At 43.7% G+C, this 18,134-nt stretch overlaps 1 protein-coding gene across 1 annotated transcript in view; it reads left to right on the top strand.

Moving 5' to 3' along the window:
• Nucleotides 1–18,134, top strand: part of ITM2C (integral membrane protein 2C) — a 42,724-nt gene that overhangs the window by 15,980 nt on the left and 8,610 nt on the right. Inside the window, exons 2-4 of the mRNA XM_077826988.1 lie at nt 12,775–12,912; nt 16,494–16,691; nt 18,019–18,129. Coding sequence (XP_077683114.1) covers nt 12,775–12,912; nt 16,494–16,691; nt 18,019–18,129 — 447 coding nt within the window. The remainder of the gene's footprint in view (nt 1–12,774; nt 12,913–16,493; nt 16,692–18,018; nt 18,130–18,134) is intronic.

Below are 18,134 nucleotides of genomic sequence, written 5' to 3' on the forward strand. Positions count from 1 at the left end.
AACAAACCTGAGAAGACTGAGTTTGTCTCACTGGGTTTTTAAAAACCGAAAACAATTCCTGTGTGTGGTAAACTTTCTAGTGCAAGACTTATTTTGTCAAGCTTTTTTAGATACTGTTGCAGTCAGTGTAACTTACACAGAGAATTACAAAAAGGGTCTGTCACAGGGTAGCTGGCCCTTGTAACTGAAGCACATCCAACTCCTCTGTGACAGAACAAATGCTCCCAGTTTGGCCAATGAAGAGGGCAGGGCAGCACCTGGGGGCTGTAAAAGGTTAGGGAGAGTCCCAGTGAGTTGGAGAGTCCTGGTGAAAGTCAGGGCATGTCTACACTGCAGCCCTAAGTTGACCTAACATAGTGTGGCTGATGTCCACACTACCCTCCTTCTGTCAGTGGGGCGTGTCTGTGTCCTCACCAGGAGCACTTCCACTGAATGAAGAGTGGCAGTGTGGGGGTCTGAAAGCCAGGGCTCTCCGCTCCACACAGATTCCTGCCAGGAGCCCAGCTGCCCCTCAGGCTTCCCACTCTCATCCAGTAGCAGATAAATTGACTTCCAAGCTCTCTCCTGTTGACTCCGGTACTCCACCAGGGTGAGAGGCGCAGGCGGAGTTGATGGGAGAGTGTCAGCTGTCGACTTACCACAGTGAAGACACCATGGTAAGTAGATCTAAGTATGTCGACTTCAGCTAAGTTATTCATGCTCCCCCAGTCTAGACCAGGTCTCAGTGAAGTAGGGCACGTACATCTGTGGGACAAGGCTGTAGTGTGTACACTGACATAATTAGGTTGATGTAAGTTGCCTTATCCTGACCTAACTGTGTCGTGTAGACCAGGGTTCAGTTAGGAGGTTGGAGCAAAGAGCTCCCCATGGAGGGCCTGCTGAAAGCTCTCTGCAGGCTCTCCCTGGGAGGGAGGAATTGGATAGGAGACTATATGTTTGGGACTTGAGAGAAGTCAGGAAAGCAGTGAGAGGGGTTTGCTGGCCGCCGTCCCTAAGCCAGGGAGCCTGGGCCAGAGAGCTGAAGAGGACTGAAGGCAGGAGCAGCAGCAGAGGGATTTGCCTGCTGGATCTGAGGTGGAGTTAGGGGCTGATGAGGGCAGAAGAGTAGTAGCGGAGGAGCTTACCTGCTGACATGTTCAGGTCCAGAATGCTGGACCCAGAGGAACCATGAGAGGGTCGGGGGAGTGAAGGATGCTTCCCTGGCAAGGATGCTTCCAGCAGAGAGACTGTAGGGATTATTGCTGGGAAGAGTGGGGTTTTGCTCCAGTCAGAAGGGCCGGAGTGCATGTCCTGGTACAAGAACTGTGCTGGAGAGCTGGGGTGTGCCTGGTGGTGCGCACCAGGGTTGCACTGGAGAGCTGGGGTGAAGTGGGAGATGCCAGGGCATGGTAGGGGAACACTGGGGCTGTATTTAATGTGTTGGGACTATGGAGCTGGGAGGAGTGTTGTGCACGGGGGGCTTTCTTTGGTAATAAATTAACCCAGCCAGGGCTGTTGGCTCTAAGAGACTGGACTGTTTCAGGGAACACTGAAAAGGGATCCTGAGGCAGTCATGCTGGTCATACTGTGGCCTGCCGCAGGAGCATGATACAAGTGGCATGGCCCTATGACAGGATCATGGGAAAGATTTCTGGAAGTGAATAATGGTTTTTTGTGTCCAACTGAAGACATATTAGAGATTTCCAATTTTCACAAAGCACTGAGCTCATTATAGTCTGAAAATCTTGTTCCGTTTATTATTTGTATAACCCTATCTCCTAGGACCCCTAGTCATGGGCCAGGACCCCATTTGCTGGCACTGTACAAACGCAGAACAGAAGGATGGTCGCTGCCCCGAAGACTTTTCACTCTAAGTAGACAAGACAGACCGGGGTGGGGCGGAGAAACACACAAGCAAAGTGAACAGTGTGATGGCAGCAATTGTCGTGTTCCATAATTTTGCGGGGTATTTTTGGATGGAATTAGTTAAGAGGGGATCAGTTACGAGAAGGGAAATAGGGCATTGAAGGATAGGGGGTGGAGGGGCACAGGGAAGAGGAGAAGATGGTAAGAGGAGTAACACTGAGGTGAAGAGACTGTGCGGGGAGAGGGATGGTTGGAGCAAACAGACAATCAGCACAGGGCACAGAAATCCAGTCAAAACGGTAGAACATTCTCCAAGGCCCTGTTTCTGCTGCATTGTAAACCTGCTTGTGGACTCGGTGTTTCCAAGGCTGTACTTGATTGTCATTCTGTGTTGTAAACCTGGGCTTACAATTGCTGGACCCAGGTGTCTCAGCCGTGCTAATGAATCCATACTGCACTACGTAGATCACTTGTTTCGGGTCTGTGCCTTGACCTGTGTCCACACTGCAAACTGACAGGGTTGGGACTGGGACTTGGGCTCTGACCTACCCTGCTAACAGGATCCTAGGACTGGGTCCTGGGTTCTTGCTGACCCGAATCATACTCTTGGGGGAATTCTGTGCCAAAAGATTTAAAATTCTGTGCCAAAAAAATTAAAATTCTGCACACAATATTTTTAAATTCTGCACGTTTTATTTGTTAAAATAACACTACATCACACCAGTTTCAAATATTTTGGTAATTGATTTCAAAATACTTGTCAGCAAGTATGTCTGTAACAATACAGAGCCACACAAAAACACCCAACCTGGGGCAGGGGGCTAGGGTGCTGGATGGGGTTTGGGGTGCAGGCTCCGGCCAGGCAGCAGTTATCTCAGGTGGCTCCCGGTTCGTGGGGCAGTGGGGCTAAGGCAGGCTCCCTGCCTCCATGCAGCTCCCGGAAGTGGCTGGCATGTCCAACTCCTAGGCGCAGGGGACAGAGGGCTCTGCATGCTGCCCACACCTGCAGGCACTGTCCCTGCAGCTCCCGTTGGCCACGGTTCCCAGCCCATGGGAGCTGCGGGGCCAGCGCATGGTGCCTCCCTGTGCCTAGGAGTTGGACATGCCGGCCACTTCTGGGAGTTAGGCTCTCTGCCTGCCCTGTCTCCGCACGACATAGCCCTGCTGTGCTGCCGACCAGACTTCTAACAGTCTGGTCAGTGGTGCTGACTGGAGCCGCTCGAGTCCCTTTTTGACCAGGCATTCCGGTCGAAAACTGAACGTTTGGCAGCCCTAACCCCAAAGGACCAGAGGCCCCTCTTTTGGCTGCTTCTGCCTTTAGCAACTGAAGCCTCTGGCTGGCTCCACTTTGCCACTTTCTCCTAAATCTACATGGTGGGGAGGAGGGGAGATGCCCTGAGATCTACTGCCCCCATATTGTATTAGGGAGAGAGTCTCCCTTGTACAGTGTTGGGAGTAGGAGTGGCCCCAGCTGGGCTCCTTTTCAGTGTGTGTCAGGTTGAGTGTTGAAAAACAGAGGCATCCGAAATTACTAATCGTTTTTGCAAATCTCAGCCTATATCTTTACAGAAGCTCAAATTTGTTCTTAAATTGTACATTTATTTGGACCTGAAGTGTGTACTAATGGGACTTGGAGTCTAAGGGGAAAGCATTGCTAACTTCATTGATACAACAAAGCAGTGAAATGCCCTATTGCTCATGTACAAAATAAAAAATTCCCCCAAGATTCAAAAACACTAGTAGAGATGAATAACTTCAGAAGGGGGAGGGATAGCTCAGTGGTTTGAGCATTGGCCTGCTAAACCCAAGGTTGTGAGTTCAATCCTTGAAGAGGCTACCTAGGGATCTGGGCCAAAAATTGGGGATTGGTCCTGCTTCAAGCAGGGGGTTGGACTAGATGACCTCCTGAGGTCCCTTCTAACCCAACCTTCTATGAACCTTCTTATCTATAAATGCAAAACCCTTTTGATGATGGGAGGTTTTTTGGCATGTTGTCTGTTTCCAAACATGTCAAGACTGCAGAGCCTTTTCTTCTTTTGCAAAATTCATTAGCGCATCATAGTCAATAACCTACTTGGCTTTTGTTTTGGCATTGCTTGGACAGTCAGACCATAAATGGCTGGTCTTCTCTGGGTTGGTCTACGCTGGGAAATTAGGTCGACCCAGCTACATCGCTCAGGGGTGTGAAAAATCCAGTGATGTAGATCGTGTCTATACTGAAGCACTACTACAGCTGTGCTGCTGTAGTATTTTAAATGTGGACAAGCCCTCTGTTGGAGTTGTACATGATCCATTGTGGCATCTGTATTTGAAAGGAGATTAGCAGGCTTTCTCAGTGGAAGGTCTCCGCAAATACGGGGAGCTGCCTGATCTGTATTTATCTTGCTTTTGTGGCATTGAATCATTTGTTTCCTTGTTTACATGTACTAGATAAGGTTTTTTTTTCACCTTTTTTAAGGACAGAGTTCTCAAACCTGGGTGTGCAAAGTCATGCTCTGAAATCCATACCTAAGGATCTAAATAAAACTGGCCTGATTTTTCAGCGTTGTTGTGTGCCTGCAGTCCTATTGATTTATGAAAATCAGGCCACTTTTATTTGAATGCTTTAATATGGCCTTCGGAGCCTTATTGTAAGTACCACAACCATTTATTCTCTTCTGTCTTCACTTCTGTTTTACTTGGGGATTGGAAATCTTGTTAAGAGTCCTACCAGAATAGACTTTGTTAGTGCTGCTAATACCTTACATGGTTTTCCTCCTGGGAAACCATGAGGGAAGCTGGAAGAAGTTCATCTGAAAGCCATTATGCATCTGCCAAAGAGATATATTTATATTAATGAAACAAGTATCCCCTACTCTTCACTAAGGGGGAAAATAGAACAGCCCCTTGGTTCCCCGAATCTTTGACGGAAGGACAAGTTGGGGAAAAGAGAGGGTTGAATACCCAACCCCTTTTTACTGATTGGAGAGAATGAAAACATGATCACACAACTCTGAATGTCACATTAAGTTCCATATTTAACATCCTTCTATCTTTGTCATCTAGCAGCAAAGCCGTGTTTTAATTCATTAGCCGTTAATGTTGGTATTCTAATTCACATTGCTGCAAAAAGGCTAGAAACAAGCAGTTAAATTTTATTTCTAGTCACATGCGGTTGTATTGTTTAAAGATGTGATTAGATTAATTGTGTGACCTTTTTGCCTTTAAATGTGGTAGTCTGTTAATTATAGCAGTTTCTTTTTGTCTCCTGCACCTCTGTGTCAAAAAACCACTGTTTGTGTTCTCAGTGGAAATGCTGCGTTTGGGGCCCTGTACAAACATCTTGTATAAGTACTTTGCGCAGGAAGAACTGGTTGCCTTGGAAACTATGATGCAGTATTTTTCGTTTCTAAATCAGAGCATTAAAAATGCTTCCCGGTCCATATGATGTCTGGATTCTTTGTTTAGCTACAGGAAATGATGTTGTGGACCCTTCGTAGTATTGCTGTACTATGGCACCTCTGATTCGCACCCCTGGCGATATTCAAGACACTGTCTCCTGCTTATATGTCACTTCCCATTTCTGTTTATTTCACTGGCCTCTCCTACCTGCTTATAACCATTTCTGATTATACAAAGCAGGAGCACTTATCCTAATGTATCGGGAAACCTTTTCTTAGTGTGGGAAATTGTTGAAGTGGTTCAGAAGAAATTTCACCTACTATAGATCTTAGCCTTCTTAAATTTGCCTTTTAAAAATGTTTACCCCTCCTCACCCATTAATTCATCAGCCCATTCCTTATCTGCACCCCACTGGATTTTCTTCCTTAAGATCCCTGTATGTAATTTGCTACCCATCTCTGACATCAAACCTTGGACGACTACTCCACTGTTAGCTGTTAACTTCCCCCCCAGAAGTACTTGGTTTGAGCTTCTATGGTGTAGATGACTCCTTGGTACTTAACTGAACTTTGTAATGCCTCTAAATATGGAAAGCACTGATACTGAATGCACATTGACATTGCCAGAGTCTCATGGTATGAAGGTAATGGACTGGAGGATTGGTGGAAGGGAAGTATGCTTTGGTGTTGGAAGAAGGGGATTCGGGGGTGGGGAGCTTTGGGACATTTTTTTTTCCTTAGGAAGATGATCTAAAAGATTTTAGTAAGTATGCTAGAGCTTTTCTGAGGTCTGACCATCGCTACTATATGCACTGCACCGTGGCTAGAAGACTCACAAGAGTTAAGTATATTTTATTTCTTCCCAAAGTAGTCAAAGGTGTTTTTCATACAGACCTTTTAAAACTCCATTAAGTGGTTGCTAATGTTGGAGAAATTGGACGCATAATGATGATTGCAAATCCTGGATATGGGTAGCTTGACCCTTTTATCTCTTCCCATAATTGACACTTTGGTTGCCAGAATTAGAAAATTGCACCATTGTGTAAATCTGTATTTGTTTCCAGAATTTCATTTTGCTGTGTGCACCCATGGTTTGCAGTCTGTCTGGTGTTTATAGTTCTGTTAGCATACCTTACACTTCCAGAATACAGACTGTTCTTTTAAAACAATAAACAACTGTCTGAAGATAGCCAGCATTATTGTAGATGCTGCTCTGTCTTACTGATTATCTGTTGACTGTAGAGTTTCCTCTTAAAGCTTCATCCCACTTCAAGGTTCTACTCCTAAGTTTCTACCTTCAATTCAGTTTAGAATATCAAAATATCTTATATTATTTCGAATCCCCCAAATGTGCCCCACTTTTGGGATGCATATTTAGAACATTTGTCAGGCAGTCTCTCTTACCCATTAAACCCTGATAAATCTAGGACAAAGGATTCCAAATCTGAATAGCACGCAAATGTAAAAAAGCAAAGGAAATAGTTGGTATAGAACTAGACAAGTCCATTAAACAGCTGAATACAATTAAACAGCTAATTTTAGTATTGCATTATCAACAGGAATATGTGTTTATTTTAAAGTAATTGCAGATCACACCAAAATGAAAGGGGAATGTCTTGAATCCCCCGCAGAAGATTTCAGGGGAAAGTGATAAATAATGACATTCTTCTATGTAATTAGATGCCATTCTGGTGGAAACAGAGTGCTGTACTAAAAAACAATATGCTTTGAAAGGCTGAATGCCTTTAACGCTTTTTCTGGGGATGTTGTTACAGTCCCATGTTTTGATCTCTTGGCAGCAGCTGACAAAATAAGGCAGATAGACCTATTTTAAAAGCCAAAGAGACAGGTACAAGAAAAGGGCAGGAGTTAAATCCATCTCAGCTAGAGGACTCTGGTAGGGTATGATTTATGAGAGGTGTAAAGTGTGACATGGCACAACTTCCGTTCCTTCACTTTCATTTATCGTCCCCATCACATGGTCATTAGGAAGGAGAGATCGAACCTGATATCTTTTTTTCGTAACCCTGATGCAGTATTCATAAGCAAAGCTAAAGACCAGGCTAAATGGTTGCCATTACTGTGCTTTGTTAATGATACTCTAGTCCTCTAGGCCAAGGATTGCAAAGAATGCTACACACATTTAGGCGGTGATGTTCAAAGGCACAAAGGACACCTAAGTGTACAATTCCCATGGAAAGTTAGTAGGGGTTAGGTTCCTCACTACCCTTTGTGATTCCGAGCTTTGACAAGTTTCCTCTCCTGGTTCTGCTTTTTCTCACTTCAACCTCAATCCCAACATTTTGCCTTCACAAAGCCCAATTTCAGCTCCATCATTCTCCCACCCAAGGAGGATTGAGTCATGTTAGAGCCCTTCTCCATCAGGTATCAGAAACCTAGAGTGCATGGCTGCCTTGTAATGTGAGTTGATGAATGTTCTGTCTCTACAATGCTCTGCTGATCCCCTGTTAGCAGGAACCTGTGTTGGACTTTGTATTCTGTTCCTCCTTTCCCTTTATGCATCCTTCCCTATTCTGTATTGCAGATGTCCTTTCCTTCCGCAGCCTTGTGTGTGGTGCAAATGTACAGGAAACATGCAAGCCCCCCCTCCCCCCGCTTCTGTGATGCAAACAGCCACTCACTTGAAAGTATGCCTAACGAGAAGGGGTAGTACAGATTTGCTGCATGCCCCCTCTTAGAGCTCAGAGGGGAAGCATGTATGACTCCTTGATGCACTTGTAAGGAAATGGATATTATTTACCTTCCTGCAACTTGCCAGCTATTCCTGTGTTGATGGGGAGCTTCATCCCCATTTTCAGTTTCCATTTCAAGCACACAGATTGGTGCACACTGTGAGTTTGTGCATGTGGCATGTGTGTATTAGTATTGTTATGACTATTTATTGGTTTTGTGGTAGTGCCTAGCAGGCCCGGTTATGGAGCAGGATCCCGTTGTGCTAGGTGCTGTACAAACACAGAACAAAAGGACAATCTCTGCCCCAAAGAGCTTATTATTTTAAAAATAATTGTAGCTAGATATTTATTTTTTGGGCCAGGTACATACTGCACTTGCCTTACTTTGTCAGCACCCCACCCTAGCTTGTTCCCAGGACTTCCCCCTCTCAAATAGCTTGGCACCACCCCTCACCTTAAAGAACTCCATAAGGTCCAACCCATCCCAGTTGCAGGAAGCTTCCCTATCCAGCTGATTCTCTCTGTTCCCCCCTCTTCCCTTCAGTAATAGGAAGCACCCTGACCCCACTCTTCCAAGTGCTGCAAACTCAGCCTATTCAGCTGTCTAACCCTCCCATCCCAGATGTGTGCTGTGGTTTATGGAAGTCTACCTGAGGCCCTGCATGTTGTATCAGGCTCTACAAAACCTAGCACCAGCTCTACTTGATTGTTTCCCCATTTTGATACTCTTTAGACCTTGGATCTGTCACTCACTGTGTTCACAGATTCTGTCCAATGCCTAGCCCAACCGAGCCCTGCCTTTTTTGGCCCATAGGTGCAACTGCTATATGTGTTCATAAATAGTTAAACAGGACACTGTTGATCTTGATCTTTTCTCCCTTAAACCTGCTGCCTGCTTATTTAAAATTAAAAGAATAACCCCAAACAGAGAGGATTTTTGTATCTGCCTTAATTTTAAGCACTCTCCCAATCAACCTGTAAGGTGACTTCATGTCCACGGAACCGCCCTGCCAGTAAATCAGAGATGTTCAGGATATCTGCCATTCTGTACACGCATGCTGCTCCTCTGCTCTGTTCTTGTGAGCAGGCAAAGCACTGAACCATACCAAAGAGCCTGTTTTATCAGAAAACAGGAATTCTTGTATATTTCAATGCCCTGTCTGCTGGCAGGGATTTAGAAATATTTTCAGCGCATGCATGCCTGCAGATCAAACCAAAGTCAGCGAGGTTGATTATTCAGGTCCAGTAGCTTAGATTGCCTTGCTCTATCCCTGTGCTGTGCAGAGTGTTCACTAGAATACTTGGGTAAAAGCCAATAGACACAAGCTCCCTTGTTTAGTAATGGACTATTCCCTACCCCCACATGGGAAAATGTGCTTGTGCTCCTCTCTGCTCCAGACAGTGAGCAGTGCGAGTTTACTGTTAAATCCATAATGCAGACATATCCCAGATTAGCTGGTTCTTTTTTCACTAAGGCTGCCCTGGGCTCTGCTGTGTTTAAATATTCTTTGTCAGTACTTAAATGTGTGGTTTGCTCACTACAGTGACCTTCATTGTACTACTAGATTGTGTGCCTTGTGTTACAATGTTAAATTAGCATTATCAGCATGTAGTGAAATCCCAGGGACATAGGGGACAATGATGTAATGTCACACACCAGATGCTTCTCCTGTGATTTACACTGGTTAGAGCCCTCATAGCACACACTCTGTGTTAGTGTTGAACTCTTATCCCTTTCCTGTGGTTTGCCTTTCCATTAAGCTGACACTGTCTCAGCTTTCTCCTGAGCTTGGCTTGTTCAGAAGGATTCTCCCTCAAGGCCCTTCTCTTGCTGCCCCTCGGTCACTCTTTCCTCTCAGACTGCTCTTGGGCTTGAGCTAATGAGCAGCATCTGATCTGACGTGTAGGAGTCAGCAAAGTAGATCTTGGTGAACAGAAATTTGCACACGAAATATTGAGACACATTTTTAACCTTGTCAAGTTATAATATTGACCTCCCAAGAGAGTGGTTCTTTTTGTGGAAGACCTTTTTATATATATATTTAAAAAAAAAAAAATGCTTCCCAATGCTAGAACTATGAAAGGTGGGGAGGATGCTAGCCCTGCAAAACTTGCAGTAAAGAATAGTGTGAGTATGATATGTTACTGGGCTTCCCTGTGGTGTACTGGTTCTCTTTGAGATATATGCTATGTCTAATTCTGAGATGGACTGACTTTCTTAATAAGATTAGTTAAAGGAAAAACAGCTTCCATGTTAGGGAGTCAAACATTCTCAGGGCAAGAAGCTATTAATGAATCAATTGTGATGAATTTTTTTTAAAGAGAGTCTAATGAGCAATTTCCACTTGTAATACAGGAAGTGGTTATGTTGCTGAGAACATACATACTTTGTGACTCTAGTAGTGTGACAGCCCAATAGCAGTTGTGGATGCTTTTCTAAAGCATAACGATGTGGTTAAAGCAGGTTGTACACCAGTTTTTCCAAGAGCTTCCTTTCTGTCTGTCTCATAAGTGACTCTGCCTCTGGCCCAGAGGCTCAAATGCAGATTGTAATTTAAAAACAAATAAGTGTCAGTTTGTTCATGGTGACAAATGCTGCTTCTCACCTTACACGTATTTAATCTGCTGGGCTGAGATGATCTGTGGCGCAAGTGATCTTTACAATGTATTTTGTGATGGTTAATAGTTCTCCTTTAACTGAAAGGCAGCATCTTTAACTTTTGCTTGCTGAACCTTGCTCTACTAGAACATGATGGCTGGTGAGGCAGTTTCTTTCCTCACGTACCCTTACTTTCTTCATTTACTCTCTGGCTTTACTCTTCCATGGTTTCTTTGCTTCTCCTGGCTCAAGCAAGTTTTTTTTTCTTCTGCAAAATTCCAAGCATTTTTATCTTGCCACAAGGATTCTTTGCAGAGATCTGAATTCCATTTTCTGTTGTGTCCTTGTGCTAGAGAGAGCAGCCTGCTGTACTGTTCCTCTCACAGAGCAAGTCTGCTCTCGCTGCACTGTGAAAAGGCAAATGAGAGGGGAATTTGCCCAGTTCAGTTGATTTTTCAGGTGAAAACAATCTTTAAGTTAAGAGTTTTATGAGCTTTGACATTTCTGAATCCTCTCCAAATGCTCATACCCCAGCTCATCCTCTCTATGCAGTGTTAGCATCCACATGAGGCAACTTGCTGAGAGAGCTGTGGCTGCACTTTCTGTTACAGGAACCTGGCACTCGTTTTAAGTAATTCACTCATAAGCGTTAATATTTTTTTTTTGGCTGTAGTTGCTTGAGTAGCATGACCACCATTTTTTTAAAATCCACCCTCACTCACTCTCTCTGCGTCATGTCTGTGATCACTAATATTCAGCCAAGTCTATTTTTTCACGGCCGTTGCCATGTGGCATGTTTTCCCCACCTCAGCATTGCTGGTAGAGATCCCTTAACTTCCTTTATGAATGTGATTGTTTGGGTTTGAATAGTCACTGCTTTGAACTGCTCACTCTGTGATGGGAGAGAGCTTAAGTTTTCTTCAACTTCCTTACTCTCTCGATGAAGAAGGAGTGAAGAATTGATTATGCACTGATCCCACAGCCTTGGGAGTTGGCAATGTATTGCGAAGTTGTATGTGTTGTGGAAGCCAGGGGGGGAAAACAAATTTAGGTTAGCTTCTCCTAGAGGTGCTTGGGGATTGCAGTTCTTCTGACACCACTCACATTCTTGTCTTTGCAGATATACCTGAGTAATAATAATTAAAATATCTGTCCCTTTTCAGCTGGGAAGTAATCGTGCAGTGAAGTTGTGTAAAAATGAGGTTAACAGTGTAGGATCAGATTATTTGCTGGCTGGGATGGTAGAGGTGGGACTATCAGAGCCAGTCATTTTCCTGGAGACAAGTTAGTACAGCCTAGAGGCTGCTCTAACATACACCAGATGGTAACTGTCCTTCTTGCCTTCCTGACATGCCCGTCTGCACTGGAGGTTGTGGAGAGGACGGTGTAGGAACTGGCAACACTGTCTCTACATCTCATCTGGCCTATGCTATACCAAGGGAATTTCTAGCTAGGAAGATAGTCTGCCCGAGCAGAACAAAGGGAACAGTGGCCAGAGCCAGCTGCTTCACAGGAAAGTGCTAAAGTCCCTGAAGTGGGAAATTATTGAATCACCTATACTTAGGGAAAGTTTCTTCCTACCTCTGTCAGAGATTGACTAATGCCCTGAAGCATGAGTTTATTTCTCTTTCAAACTCTTTTCTCTTTTGTTCCAAGCCCCATGTACCTTGAATGTGTGTTAAAGGTGTATTGGAATATGATTTGTGGGAGCTAGGGTAATGTTTTGAACACAGATGGTTGATAAAATCATTGCACCCCTATCATTAGGCAGCTCTTTAAAACAACTGTATCCCTGTCCTCTCTTTTATTTACTCCAAGGACTGTCCCTGAAAAATTCAGCTCTTCTGATGATTTTCAGACTTCTTAAAAGAAAGTTGTGCACAAATATGGGCGCAATGCACTTACATTTATCAGGCATTTTATTCCATAACTTCTAGTTATATAATTTTCCTGTTTGCTTTGTTGTTGATCCTTATCACAAATAAATAAAAAATGGTGAATCTCTGGAATCTGACCAGCTTGCTCAGAGTAATATGTATATAAGAAAAGGTATGAAGTGTGTCCTTGTCATCCTTACTGGAATGATATTGTCACATAAAATAAGCAGGATACCCATGTGAGATTACCTTGAAAGACCCTGATCTGCATTTATTAGCTGTGCTTCATAATACCGTGTGTGGGCTTTAAACAACATGTTGTTCTCTTCTGATCTCCTCCTACCTCATCTGACTAATGTTTTTGTTCTTCCTTTTCACAGGAGGAGCTGCCTCCCCCAGTGCAAACCAGGAGGTCGTCTCTCAGTGGGTTATGCTACTTGACTATGGGCCTCGTTGTTTTGCTCATGGGCCTTGTGTTTGCATCCATGTATGTCTACAGATATTTCTTCATTACCCAGGTACTATACAATCTGAAAATTCCAGTTCTCTTGCCTCGCCGCCCCAAATAAATTTAAGCAGCCACAACACGTGCCTCATTTATTTTTTTAAAAAAGAAACTTTATTTTGGTAGCACCTACCTGTCCCAGCCTAGATCAGGGCCCCATTGCACTAGGCGCTGCACAGACACACAATAAGAGACAGTCCCTGCTCTGAAGAGTACATGAAAACTTTCCAAAACCAACAGAACTTTTTCTTGCAGCATAAAACAGTAGGACAATTTCTTTTTGATTTTTCTGTACTGTGTCACAACATAACTGGCTTTGCTTAAGCTATCTATAGCCCTGTCTTGCGATTAGCAGTTACATTTGATATAGTGCATTCCATCATTCAGTACATACAAAGCAGGAGCTGTATGTGACTTTTATACACGAAGTTGCTTTAAGATGATTTTCAAAATTATGAGACTGATTTCCAGCAAGTAGATTCCCATGCATTTGTCTACATTTGATTGTGCATGTGCAGAGTAGTTGCATAGGCAAATATATGTAGCTAGTTTGCGCTTATATGCAAATGCACATGGCTTTTGCCGATTCCTGTTGGGCTGTGTGTGTGTCCACGCCTACAAATGCACTGACTTGGGTGGACACAAAATGGGCATGGTTCGATACAATCTCACCTGTATATGGAATAGCAGGAATACACAGTCCAGAAGCCTTTTGTTATTCCAGGGTAAATGTAAATGTCCCGTCACTCCTATGTCACAAACGTAACTTTACTAGTCTTAGTCATAAGCCATTTTTAAAGAGTGTTTTGCCAGGAGGGAGCAGAAGAGGTTGGAAAGAACAGGGAGCTTAAGAGTCTCTCTCTCTCTCTGATCTGTATGTACAGCACCTAGCACAATGGGACTCAGGCTTCTGGCCCTACTGCAGTACACATAGCAAATACTAGTACTAAAGCACAATAGGAAATGTTATTGGCAAATCAGTGTGGATTTTCCATGAAGCCTGCAGAGATTACGTGCCTTCTGTTAGGTGCCTCCTTCCTAGTCTAAGTACACAGCAGTTAAACAGCAGCTGTTCAATACGCTGCAAAGAATATACATGTAAGGGCCCCTTTAAATATGCATGGGTGGGGTGGAAATTGTTTTCTGTTATGTAGGTCAGATTGCCCTCAACTCCAGAAAGAGATTGGTGTATTATTTATATTACAGTAGTGCCTAGGGGCCCCATTGTGCCATGCACTATATAAATACATAGTGAGAGAGACAGCACCTGCCTCAAAGAGCGTAAATCTAAATAGACAAGGGAACCAGGCATAGACACGTGAAATGACTTGGTCAGGGTCTCTCAGCAGAGTAGTGACCGAACTTGGATTAGAACTCAGACCTCCGGAATCTCAGTTGAGTGCTCTAGCCACTTGGCCACACTGCTTCCCAATATAATGCTATTTAATGTGAAAGCTGGGATTTTTTTTTGAAACCTCTTGAATGTTCAGCTCTTCTCTATCGTGGCAGAGGTAATTTAAACAACACTAATTGAATAGAACGGTTTTATCTAATGAGTCCCTAGAAACATTTGAGGACAATGAATTAATCATCTTCTTTGTTGAAAAGGTGACTTGTAAAATATAGCTTTTGGTGACTATTAGGATCTGTGTGCTGGGTGGGCCAACCAAAATTCAGTTGATTTCGGGAAGGAGGGAATGTAGCTTATTTGTAGACACGGTTCTAGGGCAAAACCTGCCAGCTATTTCAATCTTGACTTGAAAATTTCTATGCCATTGGTGGCCAGTTGCTGCTGCTTGTGGTAGTGCCCTATTACTTTCCAAACATACAAGAAGGGATGGCCCCTGCCCTGAGATGCTCACAGTCAATGAATGAGACAGACAAGTAAATGGAAGTCAGGGAAGAGGAACAACAAAGGGATTTTTTTATACAAATCATCTAGTCATTGTAGGCAGCATATTCAAAGTGGGATTTTGAGAGAGAGATCTTAAAAATCTAGGGGGCAGAGGCTTGTGGTTAATTTAGGTGGGGTCAAACCACACATAGGAGATGGCATGGAAGAAAGGACAGCTAGGTGATTGCCCAGGAGACTGAGAAATGGCTGGATAAGGGTGAGAAGCTCAATAAGGGAGGGTGAGGGGAAGTTGCAGTAAATTAGTGCCCCAGATTCAGATGCCCACTCGGGTCACAATCGAAGTTGTCCACATAAAATAAGAAGCCAGATCTGTGTATGATTGATGGTTTCTGCTCAAAGGAGACTCGACTGAAGGACATTGATGGAGCTCTTGTGGGGAATTCTGTACATTCTGTGCTTGTGCTGAAGCAGAAAGGAGGACTTCCCCTCCCCCAATCATTTTCGTAAGCGCTGAATTCACATACTTTGTTTAAAAAAAGAAAATCCCTTGCCCTCATTTTAAGAGGCAGAGTGCATAGCTTTCTTGCTAGCTGAATTTCTAGCCAAAAATACCCCGAGTCATAGCTGTATAGGGGCTTTGTGATGAGGACTGCTGTCTATTGAACAACTGTTACCAAATTAATTCTCCTGAGCACTGCAGGATCTGTGTGTCCAGCTTTTATTCACTCAGCAATTTTGTCTTTTATATGTTCCCTTGCTCAATATATTGCCTTGCTGCAAAATTAATTTCTAATCTTCATTTTCAGATATACAAATAGGTTATCTCCATCTGTCTTTATAAATGAGCTTTAAATCCCGTGACAGATTTCTGACATTTTTTTCACATCTTACTCGTAGACACAATTGCTGGGGTTATTTTTATGTTGGGATTGGTTTACAAAAAGCCTGATGTCACATAACATTTAAGCTGACTGTTGACTGGGAGGTGGACAACATCCAGTATCCCTGCTATCTGAACAAAAGGAGGTGAATAGCACTAAGTGTAAGATGACCCATTCAGTGTTTTACATTGGACATCTTAATTGTGTGCTGCATGCAAAAGCAAAGGATAGTTTATATCCAATAACAGAGAGAAGCCCACTAAACATTGACTGTGGAGCTTACTGGCGTCAAGGCTGTGTGTGCAAGGTCTCTGGTGGTTACAGTTTGCCCATCTGGTCATGGAGATCAGACTCCATCCTTTTATCCTACTTTTGTTGTTGTAATCCATGGGTTAATGAACAAACAGGGTCCAGTGGTGCCTGCTTGTAATGAATTTGGGTAGAGTGAAACCATATCTACAGTAAAGTAGAAAATTCCAAATGGTTTCAGTGCATTGAAGTGTGCAAACTGCAAGTCCAGTTAGAATGAACCTCTCTGCTTATGGCAACCGTAGCTGTTCTATGGAGGAAGATAACACTGCTGTAAACTCTGTTCCATTTCGGTTTGTACGGTGGGTGGGAGGGTTCTGCTGCTTCTATTGGACTAGAAAACAGCTACTAATGAGGGACGTTTTTGCACTGCAGTGACCCGACTAATAAAACACATTGACAGACTTGTTCCTAAATGTTCACAGGGACATGTTCTGTGAAACGAGCTTAGTGGCATTTCTTTGTGCCCTCCTTCAGTGCCATGTGAAGTGTTGTTTCTCTATGAGATTTGTAATGGAGTGTGTGTGTGCCATCTCCACTTTGTTCTAGTTTCCACAGCTTCCCCGGGAGAGCGTGTTCCACTGTGGGGTCCTCTTTGAAGACTCTCTCTACTCGCCATTTAAGGGGAAGTTGGAGTTGCATGAGGATGTAAAGATTTACATTGAGGAGAACTATGAGCAGATCAACATCCCAGTGCCCCAGTTTGGGGGCAGTGACCCTGCAGATATAATCCACGATTTCCAGCTGGTGAGGAATTTCTGTAGGCAATGGTTTTTCGTTAGTATAGTTAAAACATAAGAGCTGCCATGCCAGCGCTGACTGATCATCCACCAGAATCCTGCCTCCGACTGTGGAAAATGGCAGGAGTTTAGAGGGAGGCACAGAAAGTATTGATCACCTAATTGTGTAATACTAAACCATGTAGGAAATTTGTTCCTGATCATTGATGTTCCTAATCATCTGTTGGTAATCGTGTTATGCCCTGAAGTATGAGAAGTGATATTGTTTCCACGTATAACCTTATGTGAAATGTCCCAAGCTGTTTGCCTCAATATCCCTGAGCACCGAGTTCCACGGACTAATTTGGTACTCAAAGTAACTTCTTATCTCTCAGATTTTTACTTTCGATGTTATGAGTTTGAGTGCATAACTCAGCTTTGGTTTCTGAATGCACCTTTAAGACTTAAGTATGACATCGAGACCATATTCCTAAGAGTTGCACACTGTGGACTCCTGTCTAAGTGCTTCCAGGTTCCTGTTGGAGTTCCAAGGACCCCCACTATTTCCAATGCTTTACCTGCTGAAGGTACTGTCACAACGACCATCCTTTCAGCTGAGTGTTACTGGGCAGGAATCCTTCAAGTCCATTGGCATCAGTTCATAATTGACGAGAGGTTTCTGTCAAGTGCTGGATTGAATAGCTTCTTTCTTGAGGTTTAAGTGAGTTGCTTCTGCTTTACACCCAGCCCCAGCAGCAGGGATAGCACATAACTGGACTTTGAACCTGTATCTCTCAGAAGGCCGTGCAAAGCCACCACTGTTAAACGAGTCAGATGACTAGACTGTACAGATGGGATCTCTTTAAATCCCATAAATTCAGTAACGATCCATCTTACTGACCTCCCACATACAGTATATAAGGCTAAATCTTTGAAAGTGTTTGGTTCCGCCGTGCCCTGCTTGAGTGTGCAGATCAAACCACAGTGCAGAGAGAGACCAAACAGGTGTTCTGTGGAGTAATGGGAGACGTCAGGCTCAGGAATGTTCTGGGACCAATGAATCCCTCTGATATTCGTGTTTCTACGTAAGTACTGCTCAGATAGCTCATGCAGCAGAAGGCACAGTAGCTGTACAAGCAGTGATGTCAAATATCTGAAGTGTAATGACTTGGTGTAAACCCAGGTTGCTCACACGCTCCCCTGCATTCCACTATTGTGTGTAATAGCATAATTTAGTCTTCAGTCGATCCTACTGGTGGATGATGCCACTGCTCTACCCATTTTATAGGGTTTTGTAATTTTTAGTTCACTCTCCCTTTGGACGAATTAGAAAGATCTCTCTGTTTTGGATCTAGGGGTTGACTGCCTATCATGACATAGCCCTGGATAAATGCTATGTCATTGAACTGAACACCACCATTGTGATGCCACCTCGCAATCTCTGGGAGTTGCTGGTTAACATGAAGGTATG

This window comes from Eretmochelys imbricata, chromosome 9 (assembly GCF_965152235.1).
Source record: "Eretmochelys imbricata isolate rEreImb1 chromosome 9, rEreImb1.hap1, whole genome shotgun sequence".
Taxonomy (NCBI): domain Eukaryota; kingdom Metazoa; phylum Chordata; order Testudines; family Cheloniidae; genus Eretmochelys; species Eretmochelys imbricata.